The 14,184-nt window shown below is 49.3% G+C and overlaps 1 protein-coding gene and 1 pseudogene across 1 annotated transcript; one reads left to right on the top strand and one right to left on the bottom strand.

The window, feature by feature from the left end:
• Window positions 1-4,856: 4,856 nt before the first annotated feature.
• LOC148118247 (ribosome biogenesis protein NSA2 homolog pseudogene) lies at window positions 4,857-6,043 on the top strand (annotated as a pseudogene).
• A 1,784-nt stretch (window positions 6,044-7,827) lies between these two features.
• Window positions 7,828-14,110, bottom strand: Klk8 (kallikrein related peptidase 8). The gene is made up of 6 exons (XM_048438207.3): window positions 13,993-14,110; window positions 13,536-13,613; window positions 12,879-13,038; window positions 12,357-12,619; window positions 9,376-9,509; window positions 7,828-8,024 (listed from the first exon to the last, which is right to left on the bottom strand). The coding sequence occupies exons 2-6, from the start codon at window positions 13,603-13,605 to the stop codon at window positions 7,869-7,871; spliced, it is 783 nt and encodes a 260-aa protein (XP_048294164.3). The 5' UTR covers window positions 13,606-13,613; window positions 13,993-14,110; the 3' UTR covers window positions 7,828-7,868.
• Between the last annotated feature and the right edge of the window lie 74 nt (window positions 14,111-14,184).

Genomic DNA, 14,184 nt, shown 5'->3' on the forward strand with positions numbered 1-14,184 from the left:
TTTTGGGGATTAAACCCAGACTCTTTCAGATAGTAGGCAGGGGCTCTACCACTGAACCATAACCCTACCTCCTCACTGGGAGATTCTAGACAGGAGATCTACCATGGAGCTACACCCCACCCCCTCACTGGGGGATTCTAGACAGGGGCTCTGCCACTGAGCCATGACCCCAGCCCCTCACTGGGGGATTCTAGGCAGGAGATCTACCATGGAGCTACACCCCACCCCCTCACTGGGGGATTCTACGCATACGCTCTAGCACCTCATTGGTGGATTCTTATGCTCAAAACAAGACACCAGAAGGCAGATGTGGGCCACATGCCTGTCATTTTAGCACTCACAAGGTGGCAGCAAGAAGATTGGGAGTTTTGGGTTGTCTTTGGTTACATAGGTGGGCTCAAAGGACCACACCAGATACTGTCTCACAAAAATAACAAAGGGTGGCTCGGTTTTCATCCTGCCTGCTGGTGTTCCCTTTTTCTGGGAGCCAATTCTGAGACTGTGGTAACCTTATTAGGACTGCTAGGAGAAGTGACAAGGAGACAGGTCAACACACTGTGAATGAACTGAAGTGATCTGGGTTTTCAATCTGATTTCTGAGTCAGGGAATACCCAGCAATGGCTTGTCTTCCTCTCCTGACTCCTCCAAGCAATCCTTCTGGGTTATAACTATTCGGTCTTGACAACCACATTCATCCTTCCTGATACCTTGGTGTTGATTACAAGACCAACTCAAATGTGGTACTCAACATGAAGCCAAATCCGCTTCTACACTCTTTCCCCCTCCTCCTTCCCTTTCCAGAGCTCTAGAATCCAGCTTGCCTTGCACTTGTGATGCTCCTCTCTGTCCAAGTGTTGAAATATCAGTGTTGGCATGCCTGTCTGGAGCCGTACAACAAACCACAGGAGTCGATAAATCCAAGTGTTTTTGGTCCTTGCTTTCTTCACAGTCCTCATCCCACATCCTATTTCAGACCCCAACCCTCAAACACTTGAAAGATCTGTATTGAGCATCAACTGTGCACCAGACTGGCCAACATGTCAAGGACACAGACACGCACACACTTGGATAGAGTTCCTTTTATTTCAAGGTGTTGACATACTTGTGTAAAGACAATAATCAAGTAATTTGTGATATTACTTGATGTGGAGATGGCTCAGTGGGATAGGGTACTTGCTTTGCAAGCTTGAGGATCTGGGTTCAAATCCCATAGCACCTACATAAAGAGCCAATCGTGTTTGCATGCCTGAAACCCCATTATTGGGGGTGGGTGGAGACAGGTAGATCACAAGAGATTGCTGGTCAGTCAGCTGAGCTGAATGGCAACCTTCTGGCTCATTGAGAGACCCCATCTCAAGGAAAGTGATAGAGGAAGGCATCTAACATCCTGACATCCTGTTCTGGTCTCCTCAGCATGAGCATGGGTACACGCAGCTCCGTACCCATGTGCATGCAGGTAAACAGATGTGAAGAAGCAAAATATAGGAGGTTGTCTTGGTTATTTTTCTGTTCTTGTGCCAAACACTACTTAGACTTAGAGAAGAAAGACTTTATTTTGGTTTATGGTTCCAGAGAGTTGGCATCCATTATGATTGGTAGCAGCCAGAGCAACTGGAGCAGGAAGCTGAGAGCCATGTCTCCAGCCACTCACTGAGGGAGTCTGGGCAGGAGCTCCACCACTGAGCCACACTCAGCCCCTTTCTGGGTGAGTTTAGGCAGGAGCTCTACTGTTGTACTACATTTTGAGGCCATGTCTCACGCTGTTCCTCCAGGATGAACTTGAACTTACTTTATAGCTAAACGTCTGTTCCTCCTGCCACAGCCTCTGTTTCCCTGGTGGCTGGAATGACCACCTGCTTCCCTGAACATGACTTCCTAACACACTTTTGATCCTTTCTTTCAAACCAACAGAAAGATAATTTCTGCCGTGTTGTCCTGACACAAACACCATAGTAACTATATTTAAACTAAGTTACTAAGGCTCAAGATACTTACTTCTGTCCAGTCTTAAGTCAGATGCTAGAACACAGACACCATCATGGGACTCTGACCCTGGAGTGTCTTAGCCTTCCCAACTGGGACTCCCAAATCAAGCAATCAGTGGAGCCCTGGAAACACTCCACAAACCAGGTGTGGTGGCTCACTGTAATCCCAGCAACTGGAAGCAGGAAGACCAAGAGTTCAAGGTCAGTCATTTGAATCTAGTGGGGCTACAGGAGACCCTGTTGCAGAGACATCAGTGGAGCGAGGAAAAGAGCACTAGTTTTGAAAGACATGTTTATTTTGGAGTCCCTAGATGTCACTATGCATGTCTGTCACTTGGTCACAGTCTTTGTTAGTAAGGCTGCTTTTATGACTGAGTGCTGATCCTGGGAGCAGGCGAAATGTGTGTATGGTGCTCACTGCTGTTTTCTTTAGCAGCCAGCCCACATCAGCTGGCGGTACTTAAATAAATAATACTTTGCAAAACATCTGGCACCCACAGAGCCACCTCCTTCACACTCAGTCCTGCTGAGCCATTCTGCCTCAGGGTGTGGCAGAAAAGAACGTGGCCTCACAGGTCAATCAAACACAGAGTTGCTCACCCTGTGACTTCAGGTGAATGACTTCACTCTTCCGAATCTCACGGTGCCCTGCTCTAAAGTGGGAGAGAGCAAAGTAGAATTACCTAAAGGTATGCGTGAGAAATGTGTACAGAGAGGAGACTGAGCCAAACATGCAGTGAAGGAAGAGGGTTCCTTTTCTTGGTGACCTACAGGACATGTGTCAGATACTTCTTAGACCTTATAGCTGATTTTTAAAAAAGATTTATTTATGTGTATGCATGTATATCTCTGTGTGTGGGTAGGTGCACATGAGTGCTGTAGCCGTAGAAGCTGGAAGCGGAGCCAGATCCCCTGTAGCTGGAGTTACAGGTGGTTGTGAGACACCTGACTTGGCTGCTGGTGCTGAACCCTGGTACTCTGGGAGAGTGGAAAGCGTTTTTAAGCACGGAGTTGTCGCTTGCTCATTCTCATATGGAGTGGATAGAGGATTGTCACCCTCATTTCACAGATAAGAAAATAAATAGCTACATACCTCAGGAGGAAGAAATGTTGGAGTCTGGGAGCTGGGAAGACAGCACAGTTGGGACCCCGAAGACCAGAACCCAGTGCTGGGGAAGCAGAGCCAGATGGATGCTTGGGGTCTGCTGACTGTCCAGCCTAGCCTTCTCAGCAAGCCCCAGGCCGGTGAGAGATCCCGAAGGTGGGCTGTGTTTGTGGAAGGATAGCTGAAGTTGACCTCTGACCTCTGACCCCCCCACCCCCCCAGAGAGAGAGACGACAGACAGAGAGAGATAGAGAACTGCTAGTCCTATTAAGTAAGATATGCATATTCACACATGTCTTTAATCCCAACACTCGGGGGCAGAGGCAGGTGGATCTCTGTGAGTTCGAGGCCAGCCTGGTCGACAGAGCGAGTTCCAGGACAGCCAGAGATACACAGAGAAACCCAGTCTGTAAAAACAAAACAAACAAAAAGATACACATCCTGTGTCCTTTGAAGTTAGTTCAGAACTTGTCACTAAGTCCTGCCCAGACACTCAGCACCATCCTTGTCCTCGGATCTTTGAACCTTTGTTGGTGACCTTCTGACAGTTCACAATCACATCTGAGAACTGAGAGGCGGTCATTCTTCCTCCTGTGCACTGCCTGAGCACACCCTACACACACCGACTCCAGCAACTCAGCCTGTGCACTGCCTGAGCACACCCTACACACACCGACTCCAGCAACTCAGCCTGTGCACTGCCTGAACACACCCTACACACACCGACTCCAGCAACTCAGCCTGTGCACTGCCTGAGCACACCCTACACACACCGACTCCAGCAACTCAGCCTGTGCACTGCCTGAACACACCCTACACACACCGACTCCAGCAACTCAGCCTGTGCACTGCCTGGACACACCCTACACACACCGACTCCAACAACTCAGCCTGTGCACTGCCTGAACATACCCTACACATATCAACTCCAGCAACTCAGCCTTGGATTCTGATGGCTTGTTGCTTCTGACCTCCTGATCTCACTGTTTTCTTCCATTTTAGAGCATCTCTCACTCCTTTGAGGGAGATGCTCCCTCCTTTCCTACATCTGGTGAAAGCATTCGCTAGAGCCCTCCAGTCCCACCCTCATACTGGGATGGAGGAGGACTCAAGCCAAGCCAACAGTAGTGATGGATCCTGGGGTGAGGGTCTCCTTCAAGCTGAACCAAAATTGGAATCTAACTGTGCAAGGCTCCTGATACACCCACACAGCCTGTGTATAATAGTCCTCAGAAAGCCCAACCAGCTATGTTTCATATCACATGACACCAAATAGCCACTGACTGGTTAGGTTTTGTCTCTTGAACTAAGTGCAGTGAAATTACTAGGTGTTCAGTAATCTATGACGTGTCTGAAAGAGAAAAGATGAGAAAGGCTGATGGTTCTCTTTTTTATTTAAAAAACAAACAAACAAACAGACAAAAACAAAATTCATGAATTCTTGGGGCTGGAGAGATAGTTCATTCATTAAAAACACTTAATGCTTGTCAAGAGGACCTGAGTTCATTTCCAAGCACCTCCATGGCAGCTCACCAGAACCATCTTTAACTTCAGTTCCAGAGGATCCGATGCCCACTTTTGACATCCTGAGGCACCAGGCATGCATGTGGTGCACAAACATATATGCAGGCAAACCCTGAGACATACTAAGAGAAAGAGAGAGAGAGACACACAGAGAGAATCCCACACTCATGGGGAGTGGGGGATTGATGCTTTTGCAGAGAATGCAGGTTTCTGTTTTCAGAAAATACATGGTAGCTACAGCCATCTGTGTAACTCAAACTCCAGGGACTCCGGTGTCTTCTTCCAGCCTGCGCAGACAGACGCATATATGTGCCACATATACACATAGAAAATGTATGTAAAGCTTCTGCCTAGGAAGCGGAGAGCCGACTCGGAACGGCTGTACGGCGCTCGCGCTTCACTCGGCCTTCTTAAAGTGTTGCCCTCCCCCCCCCCATTCCGTTCTGCCTTAAGCGGTGTGTGCTCGTGGGTTAGTGAGACCCAGAAGAGGTTTTTCCGCAACCGACGGCTGTTCCGTGGCTGTCATCATGCCACAAAATGAGCATACCGAATTATACCGTAAACGTTATGGATATCGTTTGGATTACCATGAGAAGAAGAGAAAAAAAGAAACTCAGGAGGCCCATGAATGTTTAAAGAAGGCAAAAAGAAAAAAAAAAAAAAAAGATTGGCCTGAAGGCTAAGCTCTACCATAAACAGCACCATGCTGAGAAAATGCAAATGAAAAAGCCTATTAGGATGCATGGAAAGAGAAACACCAAGCAAAAGAATGATGGAAAGACTCCACAAGGAGCAGTGCCTGCCTACGGCTGGACCGAGGGGGCAATCTAGAGCAAAAGTGCTTTCCAACGTGACTAAGCAGAAACGAAAGGAGAAGGCAGGAAAGTGGGAAGTCCCTCTACCCAAAGTTCGTGCCCAATGAGAAACAGAAGTATTGAAAATTATTCGAACAGGAAAAAGAAAAAAGAGGATGGCTACTAAAGTCTGCTTTGTTGGTGACGGTTTTACAAGAAAACCACCTAAATATGAAAGGTTTATCAGGCCAATGGATCTGCATTTCAAAAAAGCTCATGTCACACATCCTGAGCTGAAAACCACCTGTTGCTTGCCAATACTTGGTGTGAAAAAGAACCCATCATCCGCATCATATACAATCTGGGTGTAATCACCAAAGGTACAGTTATTGAAGCGAATGTGAACGAGTTGGGCCTTGTGACACAGGAGGCAAGGTTATTTGGGGGAAAGTATGCCCAAGTTACCAACAATCCTGAAAACGATGGGCACATATGCAGTCTTGCTGGTCTGATAGTGACTTCTACTGAAAACTACCCACCGTTAGGAAAACACCATCACTGTGATCTTTCTGAATACTACCAAGGTGCCTACGCAGGAGCAGTCATCGAGGAGTATTTACTAAATTGTAAATAAAAAATAAAAAATGAAAAAAAGAAAGTGTATGTAAATAAAAATAAAACAAATATTTTAAAATGCTGAATATTATTTATTTTTAATTCCCGAGTTCTTGGCCAGATTTACAGTGCTAGGCACACACTTCCTCCTGTGGAGCAGGCCTTGAAGTCAATCTTAAAGCCGTGAGCTATTCCACAGCATTCATGTCACAAGGATTCTGCCCACAAGTACTGAAAGAATAAAGTTAAGGCGTCACGTTAAAAATATCATATTGAGAGGCTGGATAGAGAGCCTAGCTCAGGGGTAAGAGCAGTGTGAGAGGCTGGATAGAGAGCCCAGCTCAGGGGGTAGGAGCAGTGTGAGAGGCTGGATAGAGAGCCCAGCTCAGGGGTAAGAGCAGTGTGAGAGGCTGGATAGAGAGCCCAGCTCAGCGGTAAGAGCAGTGTGCTGCTCTCTCAGAGGACCCACCACAACCATGTGCAACTCCAGCTCCAGGGGTCCAAGGTCTACCATGGCCCCTGAACACATGTGATACACACATACATACAGGCAAAACACCTACGCACATAAAATAAAAACATTTTAAAATTCTATTAAAATGTCATATTAAACCTGAAATGTATAGCCAGGCATGGTGGCATCCCATCGCTTACGATCAGGAGTTCAAGGCCATCCTTGGCTATAAACCAAGCTCAAAACTGAGACCAACTTGGGCTTTGTGAGACCATCTCAACAAATGAATAAATGAGAAAACCCAGCCAGTTCCCGTGGTGAAGAGCTACCATTTCAGCTGTGGAGCAGCTGAAGCAGCAGGATTGTTCATTCACGGCCTGTGGTGCTACAGAGTGTGCTCAAAGTTCCAGTCAATCTGGATAACCAGTGAAGACTGTCTACAAGTAGAAAGTATTAAAGCAGTCCTGTGGGGTTGACAAGATGAGTCAGTGGTGTGAGTGCTCGCCACACAAGTTTAGCACCTGGATTTGATGCCTAGAACCCATGGAAAGGGGGGGAAACAACTTCATGACGTGGTCACCTGATCTCCACATGTATGATGTATCACACACACACACACACACACACACACACGTTCATGCACACAATGATAAGGTTTTTTTTTTCTAATTAAAAGGACTGTGGATGTATCTCAGTTGTAGAGCTACCTAAAAACCCCCAGTGAGGGGCTACAAGTGTAATTCTGTGGCAGAGCTTCCGCCTAGACCCCCCAGGGAGGGACTAAAGACATGATTTCAAGGCAAAGTACTTGCCTGACATGGGGAGAGCCTGGAGATCAACCCCAGCACCAACTTTTAAAACATGATGGAGACTCTAAGTGTGATGGTCCTCTCCCATCATCCCAGCACTCAGGAGGCTGAGGCATCAGAATCGGGACTTTGAGGCCAGTCTGTCCTGTATAATGATACCCTGTCTCATAAGGAAATGCAGAAAGAAAAAATAAAACTTTTTTTTCTTTCATAGACCAGAACCTTGGATATTTAAACATTCTTATAAATTTTTGATCCTCCCACTAATTCAAGTTGCCCCCCCCCCACTTCTCCTTTTTAAGCTCATATAGCCCAGGCTGGCCCGAACTCACTATGTTGCTGAGGCTGGACTTAAACTCTCTATCCTCCAGCCTCAGCCTCCTGCATGCTTGAATGGCAGACATGTGCTACCATGCCCAGGTCTCTCAAGTTCCCAGGCAATGTGATGGGCACAGAGCCGCAGGAACCAGGGACACCAAATCTAGCCAGCTATAGCCCTTCCCCTCCTTCCTAAACACAGGCCAGAGTACAGCCAAGGAGTCAGCCAAAGCTGATGTTTATTGACACCTCTGTCACCAGGATCAGTCCCTGTAGTTCATGGTCTTCTTGATCCAGTCGACGTAGCGGCAGACGCTGGTGTAGACACCGGGTTTCTCGGGTTTCCCACAGGGGTCCGAGCCCCAGGACGTGATACCTTGGAGCACTCCGTTGCACACCAGAGGGCCTCCCGAGTCACCCTGAACAGAGCCAGAGTTGCATTTGCCTTAGAATGCCCACATTTCTTTCCCGTCTGCACCCAGCATTTAAAATTTTGGACTGCATTTTATTACCTAGTGTGGCACGTGGGGATCAGAGATCCTCTGGGTTCTGGGGATCAAACGTGGGTTGCTGGGCTTGACTATCAAGTGCCTTTACCTGCTGAACTATCTTGAATCAAACCCCTCAGCATTTAATTTTTGAGATATAGTCTCCTATGGTTCAGGTGCCTCAAAGCCTCTATGTAGCTGAGATTGACTCTGAAGTTCTGATTCTCCTGCCTCCACCTCTCAAGTCCTGGGATGGCAGGCATGTGCCACCACACCCAGTTTCTGCAATGCTGGGGGTGGAACCCAGGGTTTTGTGTGTGGTAGGCAAACACTCTCCCAAGAGCCACATATCTTGGCCCTATAACCAATTATTCAGCATGGTGGAACGGTTGGTTTCTTGTGGTAAATAGGAATAAGATGTGGTAGTCCAGATGGAGAAAGTGGAGTTTCCAAAGTGGAGAATTGCTCTAAGGTGATGGTCAAACTCCTGACCAATGAGGGGAGAGAGTCAAGTGTCCACAGACTAGTCTATAGAGAAGACACTAGGTTTTCAAAAAGGGGACTCAGCTAAAAACTGCAGTTGGGGATCACAGAAGAAGGAGCAGGGTCCTCAAAGAGCCAGACGGAAAGATACAGAACCAGTCTCTGAGGGGTCATGGGGGGGATCTCTGTGGAACAGACGTGGTCTCTAAGTTAGGCTGGACTGTCAGTGATGGGAAATCACTGTGGCATCCTTGGCCACAGAATAAGAAAGATCTGCCTTTGAAATCTAATCATTAGTGATGGGGGGGCCTCCATAGAAGAGCCAAAGCCGGGGAAGTCCTAAGGACGCAGACACATTGCAGTTGACAGGAAAGAGAATATGACATCTGTGCAAAACCAAATCCCAGGAGGGCAGGATGGAAGGTCACTGAGGGGCTTGGAAGTCTCTAACTCCACTCCCTGGCCAACTGGGAAGGCAATGTTGGTCCCCAAGGACACAAGGGCAGAAGAAATCCTCCTTTGGGAACTCAGTGGCAGAAACCACAACAGTTCAGAGAAGCACACTGGAAGCCCCTAGGAAGCATTGCCTACTTCCTAGATTCAGGTTGTCCTCCACGCAGTGAAGATGACCAGCAAGGCTCTCGAGCCCTCCAACCCCAAGCCCGCTGTGTGACCTTCTGGGAGTAGCTAGCTTTCTCTGAACTCTGACCTGCTGGAACAGCTCCTCTGTGTACTAACTGCTTTGGGTTACACCCCCAACCACACTAAACTGTGACGGGTAACTTCAGAGGTCACTTACCTGGCAAGTGTCAGCCCCGTTGCTGCTGCCGGCACAGACCATACCCTCAGTGACCTTCCCGGGGTAAGCCTTCTCGCATTTGTTCTGGGAAAAGATTTCCACCTCTGCACAGTTAAGGGTGTCCGGAAAGTTCTCTGAGAAGGAAAAGGCAGAGAGAAACAGGAACCTTTCCCTCCATCCTGTCTGCCCGTGACGTCACACACCAGCGCACCTTCCTCTGTCTAGACAGCAGCCCTGTCACCTTTCCTTCTTGCTTTCAGTCATCTTTAAATCTAGGGGCGGATGATGGCGGAAGACTTTGGAATAGCTCTCTTGTCACTAGGTCACTTGTCCTTAATTTCATCTATATTCTACTTTTCCCAAAGGGCATCTCCTTCTAGAGGCCTTTCCTGAACACTCTAAGTACATCTGTCTGTCCACACCTGTGACTGTGTATGGGGGAGGGGGCAGAGAGAGAGAAGGGGGGAGGGCAGAGGGAGAAGGAGAAAGAATACAAGCTGAATTAAGCCCTCATGCATGTTAGCTAGGCCCTGTGTCGCTGAGCTACATTCCCAATCCTCTTTTCCCTTAATTCTGTTTCTTTTGAGGGCAGTCTTAAGTAGCCAAGGCTTATTCCCAACTCTCTGTGTAGCTGAGTGACCACCATTCAAGTACTGGGGTGACAAAGTGTGCATGTCACATCACACTTTTTATTTTATTTTTATTTTATGAATCTCAGTAAGCTGCTTAGACTGACACTGACCTTGAGCTCCTCCTGCCTCAGCTGCCTGAGCACCTGACCGGATAGCTCTGTGCTCCCCCAGCACCTGACCGGATAGCTCTGTGCTCCCCCAACACCTGACCGGATAGCTCTGTGCTCCCCCAGCACCTGACCGGATAGCTCTATGCTCCCTCAACACCTGACCGGATAGCTCTGTGCTCCCTCAGCACCTGACCGGATAGCTCTGTGCTCCCTCAACACCTTACCGGATAGTTCTGTGCTCCCTCAGCACCTGACCGGATAGCTCTGTGCTCCCTCAACACCTGACCGGATAGCTCTGTGCTCCCTCAACACCTGACCGGATAGATCTGTGCTCCCTCAACACCTGACCGGATAGTTCTGTGCTCCCCCAGCCGGCTGAGCACCTGACCGGATAGCTCTGTGCTCCCTCAACACCTGACCGGATAGTTCTGTGCTCCCCCAGCCGGCTGAGCACCTGACTGGATAGTTTGTGCTCCCTCACCAGATTTCCTATCCTCTTACCCTTCTCAACTTTCTGCCACAGCAAGAGCATCTCCCTAACAAGTGCTAGGCCCTCTGCTGATTTCTAATACTGATAACAAATTAACGACTGAAATTACAATTAACTTTGCTATTAATCCCTTTTCAGGAGAAGACAGCAAAAAGATGTGGAATCTGTCTGCTCGCCATGTGACCCTCACAAAAGCTCTTTGAAGGGGTCAGGATGCATTCATTCTTTTTTTTTTTTTTCATTCATCCATGCAGAAAACTTTACCAAGCATTGCCAGGGTTCCAGGAAACTTCCAAGCACCAAGAATAGGTGGGGTCAGGAGTAGTCGCAGACACTTTTAATACCTGATCTTGGGAAGCAGAGACAGATGAATCTCTGCAAATTCAAGGCCAGCCTTATCTACACGCACAACAAATAAATAAATAAAATGTAGTAAAACTAAAGAAAACAGAACCTTCATGGAGCTTGCGGCCAATTGGATGCTGAATCCCTAGCCATACTGGGGAAAGTGAGGCTGGGAAGGGATGTGGCTCCCCCAGGGCTGATGGAAAGATCCAATCAGTTCCTCAGCACACATTTCCAAGTCACACTCTCTTCATAGAAGTCAGACGTGTAGGGACCTGACTGCTGGCATCGCCGATTCCTGGAGTGCCCCATTGTCTCCCTGAATTGAGCCCCACTAGTTCCCAGAACCAATATAAGTTGAAGAATATTCTAGATATGCCAAAGTCCCTAGAGACTGGTGTTTTGGCTTGTCAGTAAGAAGGGAGTTTGGACTCCCTTGGATCATGGAGGCTGAGTGATGATGAGGGGGAATGGGAAAGAAGGGTGGGATCAAGTTGGAGCTTGTGCTTGAGTCTGCTAGGGAGTGTCTACAAAGTTCTATACAATGGAAGTGTGTACGACATGAAGGACAGACTTTCTTTTTCTTTTTCTTTCTTTCAATTCTACTTAACGTTATCAACCTGTTTAATGTCTTTCCCACTACCTATCATTCGAGGTTTTTAATGTGGGCCCCAGGTGAATGAGTGTGTTCGTGTGCTAACCAATGGCGTTGGTCCTCAAGATGGATTCTACCTTGTTTTTTTGAGCATCAGTTCAGCTGGACTGTCTGGCCAGAGCATCCCAGGGATCCTGTCTAGCTCCCCAGTGTTGTGATCACAAGAGCACACCATGGTCTGCTGAGGCGGCACAGCAGGTGAGGATACTTGCTGTCAAGTCTCACAACCTGAGTTCCACCCCAGGACCCTTAGGGTGGAAGGAAACAACTGACTTCTACACACTGCCCTCTGACCTTTGCATACAAACAAACAAATAAATATGATGTAAAAACAAACGGTGTCTATACTACATATATGTATTAAGACAGGGTCTAGCCTTGAAGCTGGATCTCACCCTTTAGGCTATGCTTGGCTATTGAACCCCGGGATCCACCTATCTCCACCTCCCAGAACTGGGGTTACTAGCGCATACGGCTATGCTTGGTTAACGTGGGTGCTGGGAATCTCAACTCGGGTCCTCACCCTTGCTCAGCAAACAATTTACTTGCAATCCTGCCCTCCCCCGACCCCAGCATTCTCTCCTCTTCTCCATAAAACTTAAAATGTCAGTGGTCACGTTCCTCTTCCATATCTACCCATTAGGGTGTGTGTAGCCCAGGGTGTGCTGGGAGAGGAGATCGACAAGGCTTGAGGTCCGCCGGGCTGCCTGCCTTCTCTTCACCCTCCTAGCAAGGGCCCAGCTCATTACCTCGAGGACTGGTGACGGTGCCCCAGCCTGATATGACGCACTTCTGGCCAACTTTGGGACACAGATTGGCCAGTTTGATGGGCTTCACTTTGGACCCGAGGTTTGCTGAACGGCGCATTCGAACGAGCATTACGTCATGACTGTGATCCTCTGGGTTGCTATTGTTATAGCAAGGATGCTGGATAGACTGGGCCACCTGGATCTCCTGTTCGGGCGCATCTCTGTTCTGCAGGCTGTGGTCGCCCAGGCGCACTGAGTACTTCCTGCACCGGGGTGGGGGTGGAGGTAGAAACCCAGGCAGGAGTTGGAGGTATGCAGACGTTCTCTCCAACCCTTCTCCTTCAGAACCCAATTCTCTCCCACCACCAAGCCCAGGAGGTCCTAGCCTGTCTAACTTAGGTCCAGTGATCCTCCCTAACCCTCCTCCCTCGGACCCCAGGGCTCTAACTTCTTCCTGCTCAAGCAGAGCCCTCACCCCTTCCCTCCAGTCCCACCCACCTGTGCCCAGCCCCCTCCACTCACTGTTTTTTGCAGTGGGCTGCAGTGAGGACCCACTTGCCTCCTACCAGGACACCCCCGCAGACCAGTCGCGGTCCCTGGAACAAGGCTGTCTGCCAAGGCTGGGAGTGGGGTTCACACTCCTGACCCTCCAAGACCTTGGAGCCCTGAGCGCTGGTGAGTCCTGCATCATGAGGGAGAAGGGTGGGTTGCCACCCTCTGGGGCAGAGTCAGGGCCAGGAAAGCCACTGTGGGTTCAAATGGACACACAGGCCAGTTCCTCTGCATGCCATCTCTTTGGACTTCAACAGATGAGGTCCTGGCGTCCATCGGAACACGGCCACGTGGCCACACAAGTATACTCAGTGAGACCTGAGAATCATCAACACTAGGCGCAGCCCTCATCATGCGTCCTCATACATCTAGATGGGTCTTTATATGTCCCTACACTCAAATTCCATTCCTTGTCTGGCAGGCAATAAGAGTCTCTTCTGCGGTCATGCACCTACGGAAAACTCAGCCCACTACCCCTACCGTATGTTGCCACCTCTACTCACTTCCAAGAAAGCTCCTCAGTCCCCAAGACCACCACATGCACCCTCACGCCAGCAGGAGTTCGCTCAGAGTTCAGTAACCCCCACCCTACCAACAGCCCTGGGTGGTAGCGCCTATTCACCTCACCTGCCCACGCTCCCATCAGCAGAAACAGAAGGATCCACGTCTGGGTTGCACAGGGTGGGGGGCGTCCCATGGTGGCCTCTGAGGAAGAGGGTGGAGCTGAGAGGACGGCGGAGGGAGGAGCCTGAGATCTTGTTTTGAGAACTAGGGGAAGGAGGTGTTGCCGGAGGATGGAGTTGGGGGACTGAGGAAGCTGGGGCAGAGCTCTAGATCCCGGAATTTTCTTGTGGGGGACAGCTTCCTGGTGAGGATCCCGACATTCTTAAGGAAAAAGCTTTGACCCACTCGTGGGATGGCGGAGAAAGATCTGAGGTTGTGACTCTAACCTCCTGGGGAGGAGGGAGCTAGGAGACCTGTTTGAAGATCCTGAGGGAAAGGATGTGAGGCTTGGGGGTCCTGGGTTCAGGGGAGGGGGAGATCCCTACGCTTGAGATCCATGTCTGGGACCTCTGCGCCTCACCTTCCAGAATGCAGGGGGCGGGGTCACTCGGGCTGGTGAAAGAGGCCCCCGGACTTCCTTCGCTGTGTTGGGTACACGATTTTGCAGCCTTTTAACTAGGAAGCCCCACCCGCGGCCCCGCCTCCTGCCCGCACCTGGCCGCAGTGCGGCTGAGCCCGCAAGCATGCGAGGAAGGGCGGGGGCTGGAGTGAC

This window comes from Myodes glareolus, chromosome 24, assembly GCF_982192425.1.
Source record: "Myodes glareolus chromosome 24, mMyoGla1.1, whole genome shotgun sequence".
NCBI lineage: Eukaryota > Metazoa > Chordata > Mammalia > Rodentia > Cricetidae > Myodes > Myodes glareolus.

Excerpts from the sequence above, each read along its gene's own strand:
- Klk8 (XM_048438207.3), bottom strand. The coding sequence starts at position 13,605 with ATGGGACGCCCCCCACCCTGTGCAACCCAGACGTGGATCCTTCTGTTT. Across the intron at positions 12,620-12,878 it reads GCAGCCCACTGCAAAAAACA|GAAGTACTCAGTGCGCCTGG; the intron begins GTGAGTGGAGGG and ends ACCCCGGTGCAG. Across the intron at positions 9,510-12,356 it reads CACCGTCACCAGTCCTCGAG|AGAACTTTCCGGACACCCTT; the intron begins GTAATGAGCTGG and ends TTTCCTTCTCAG.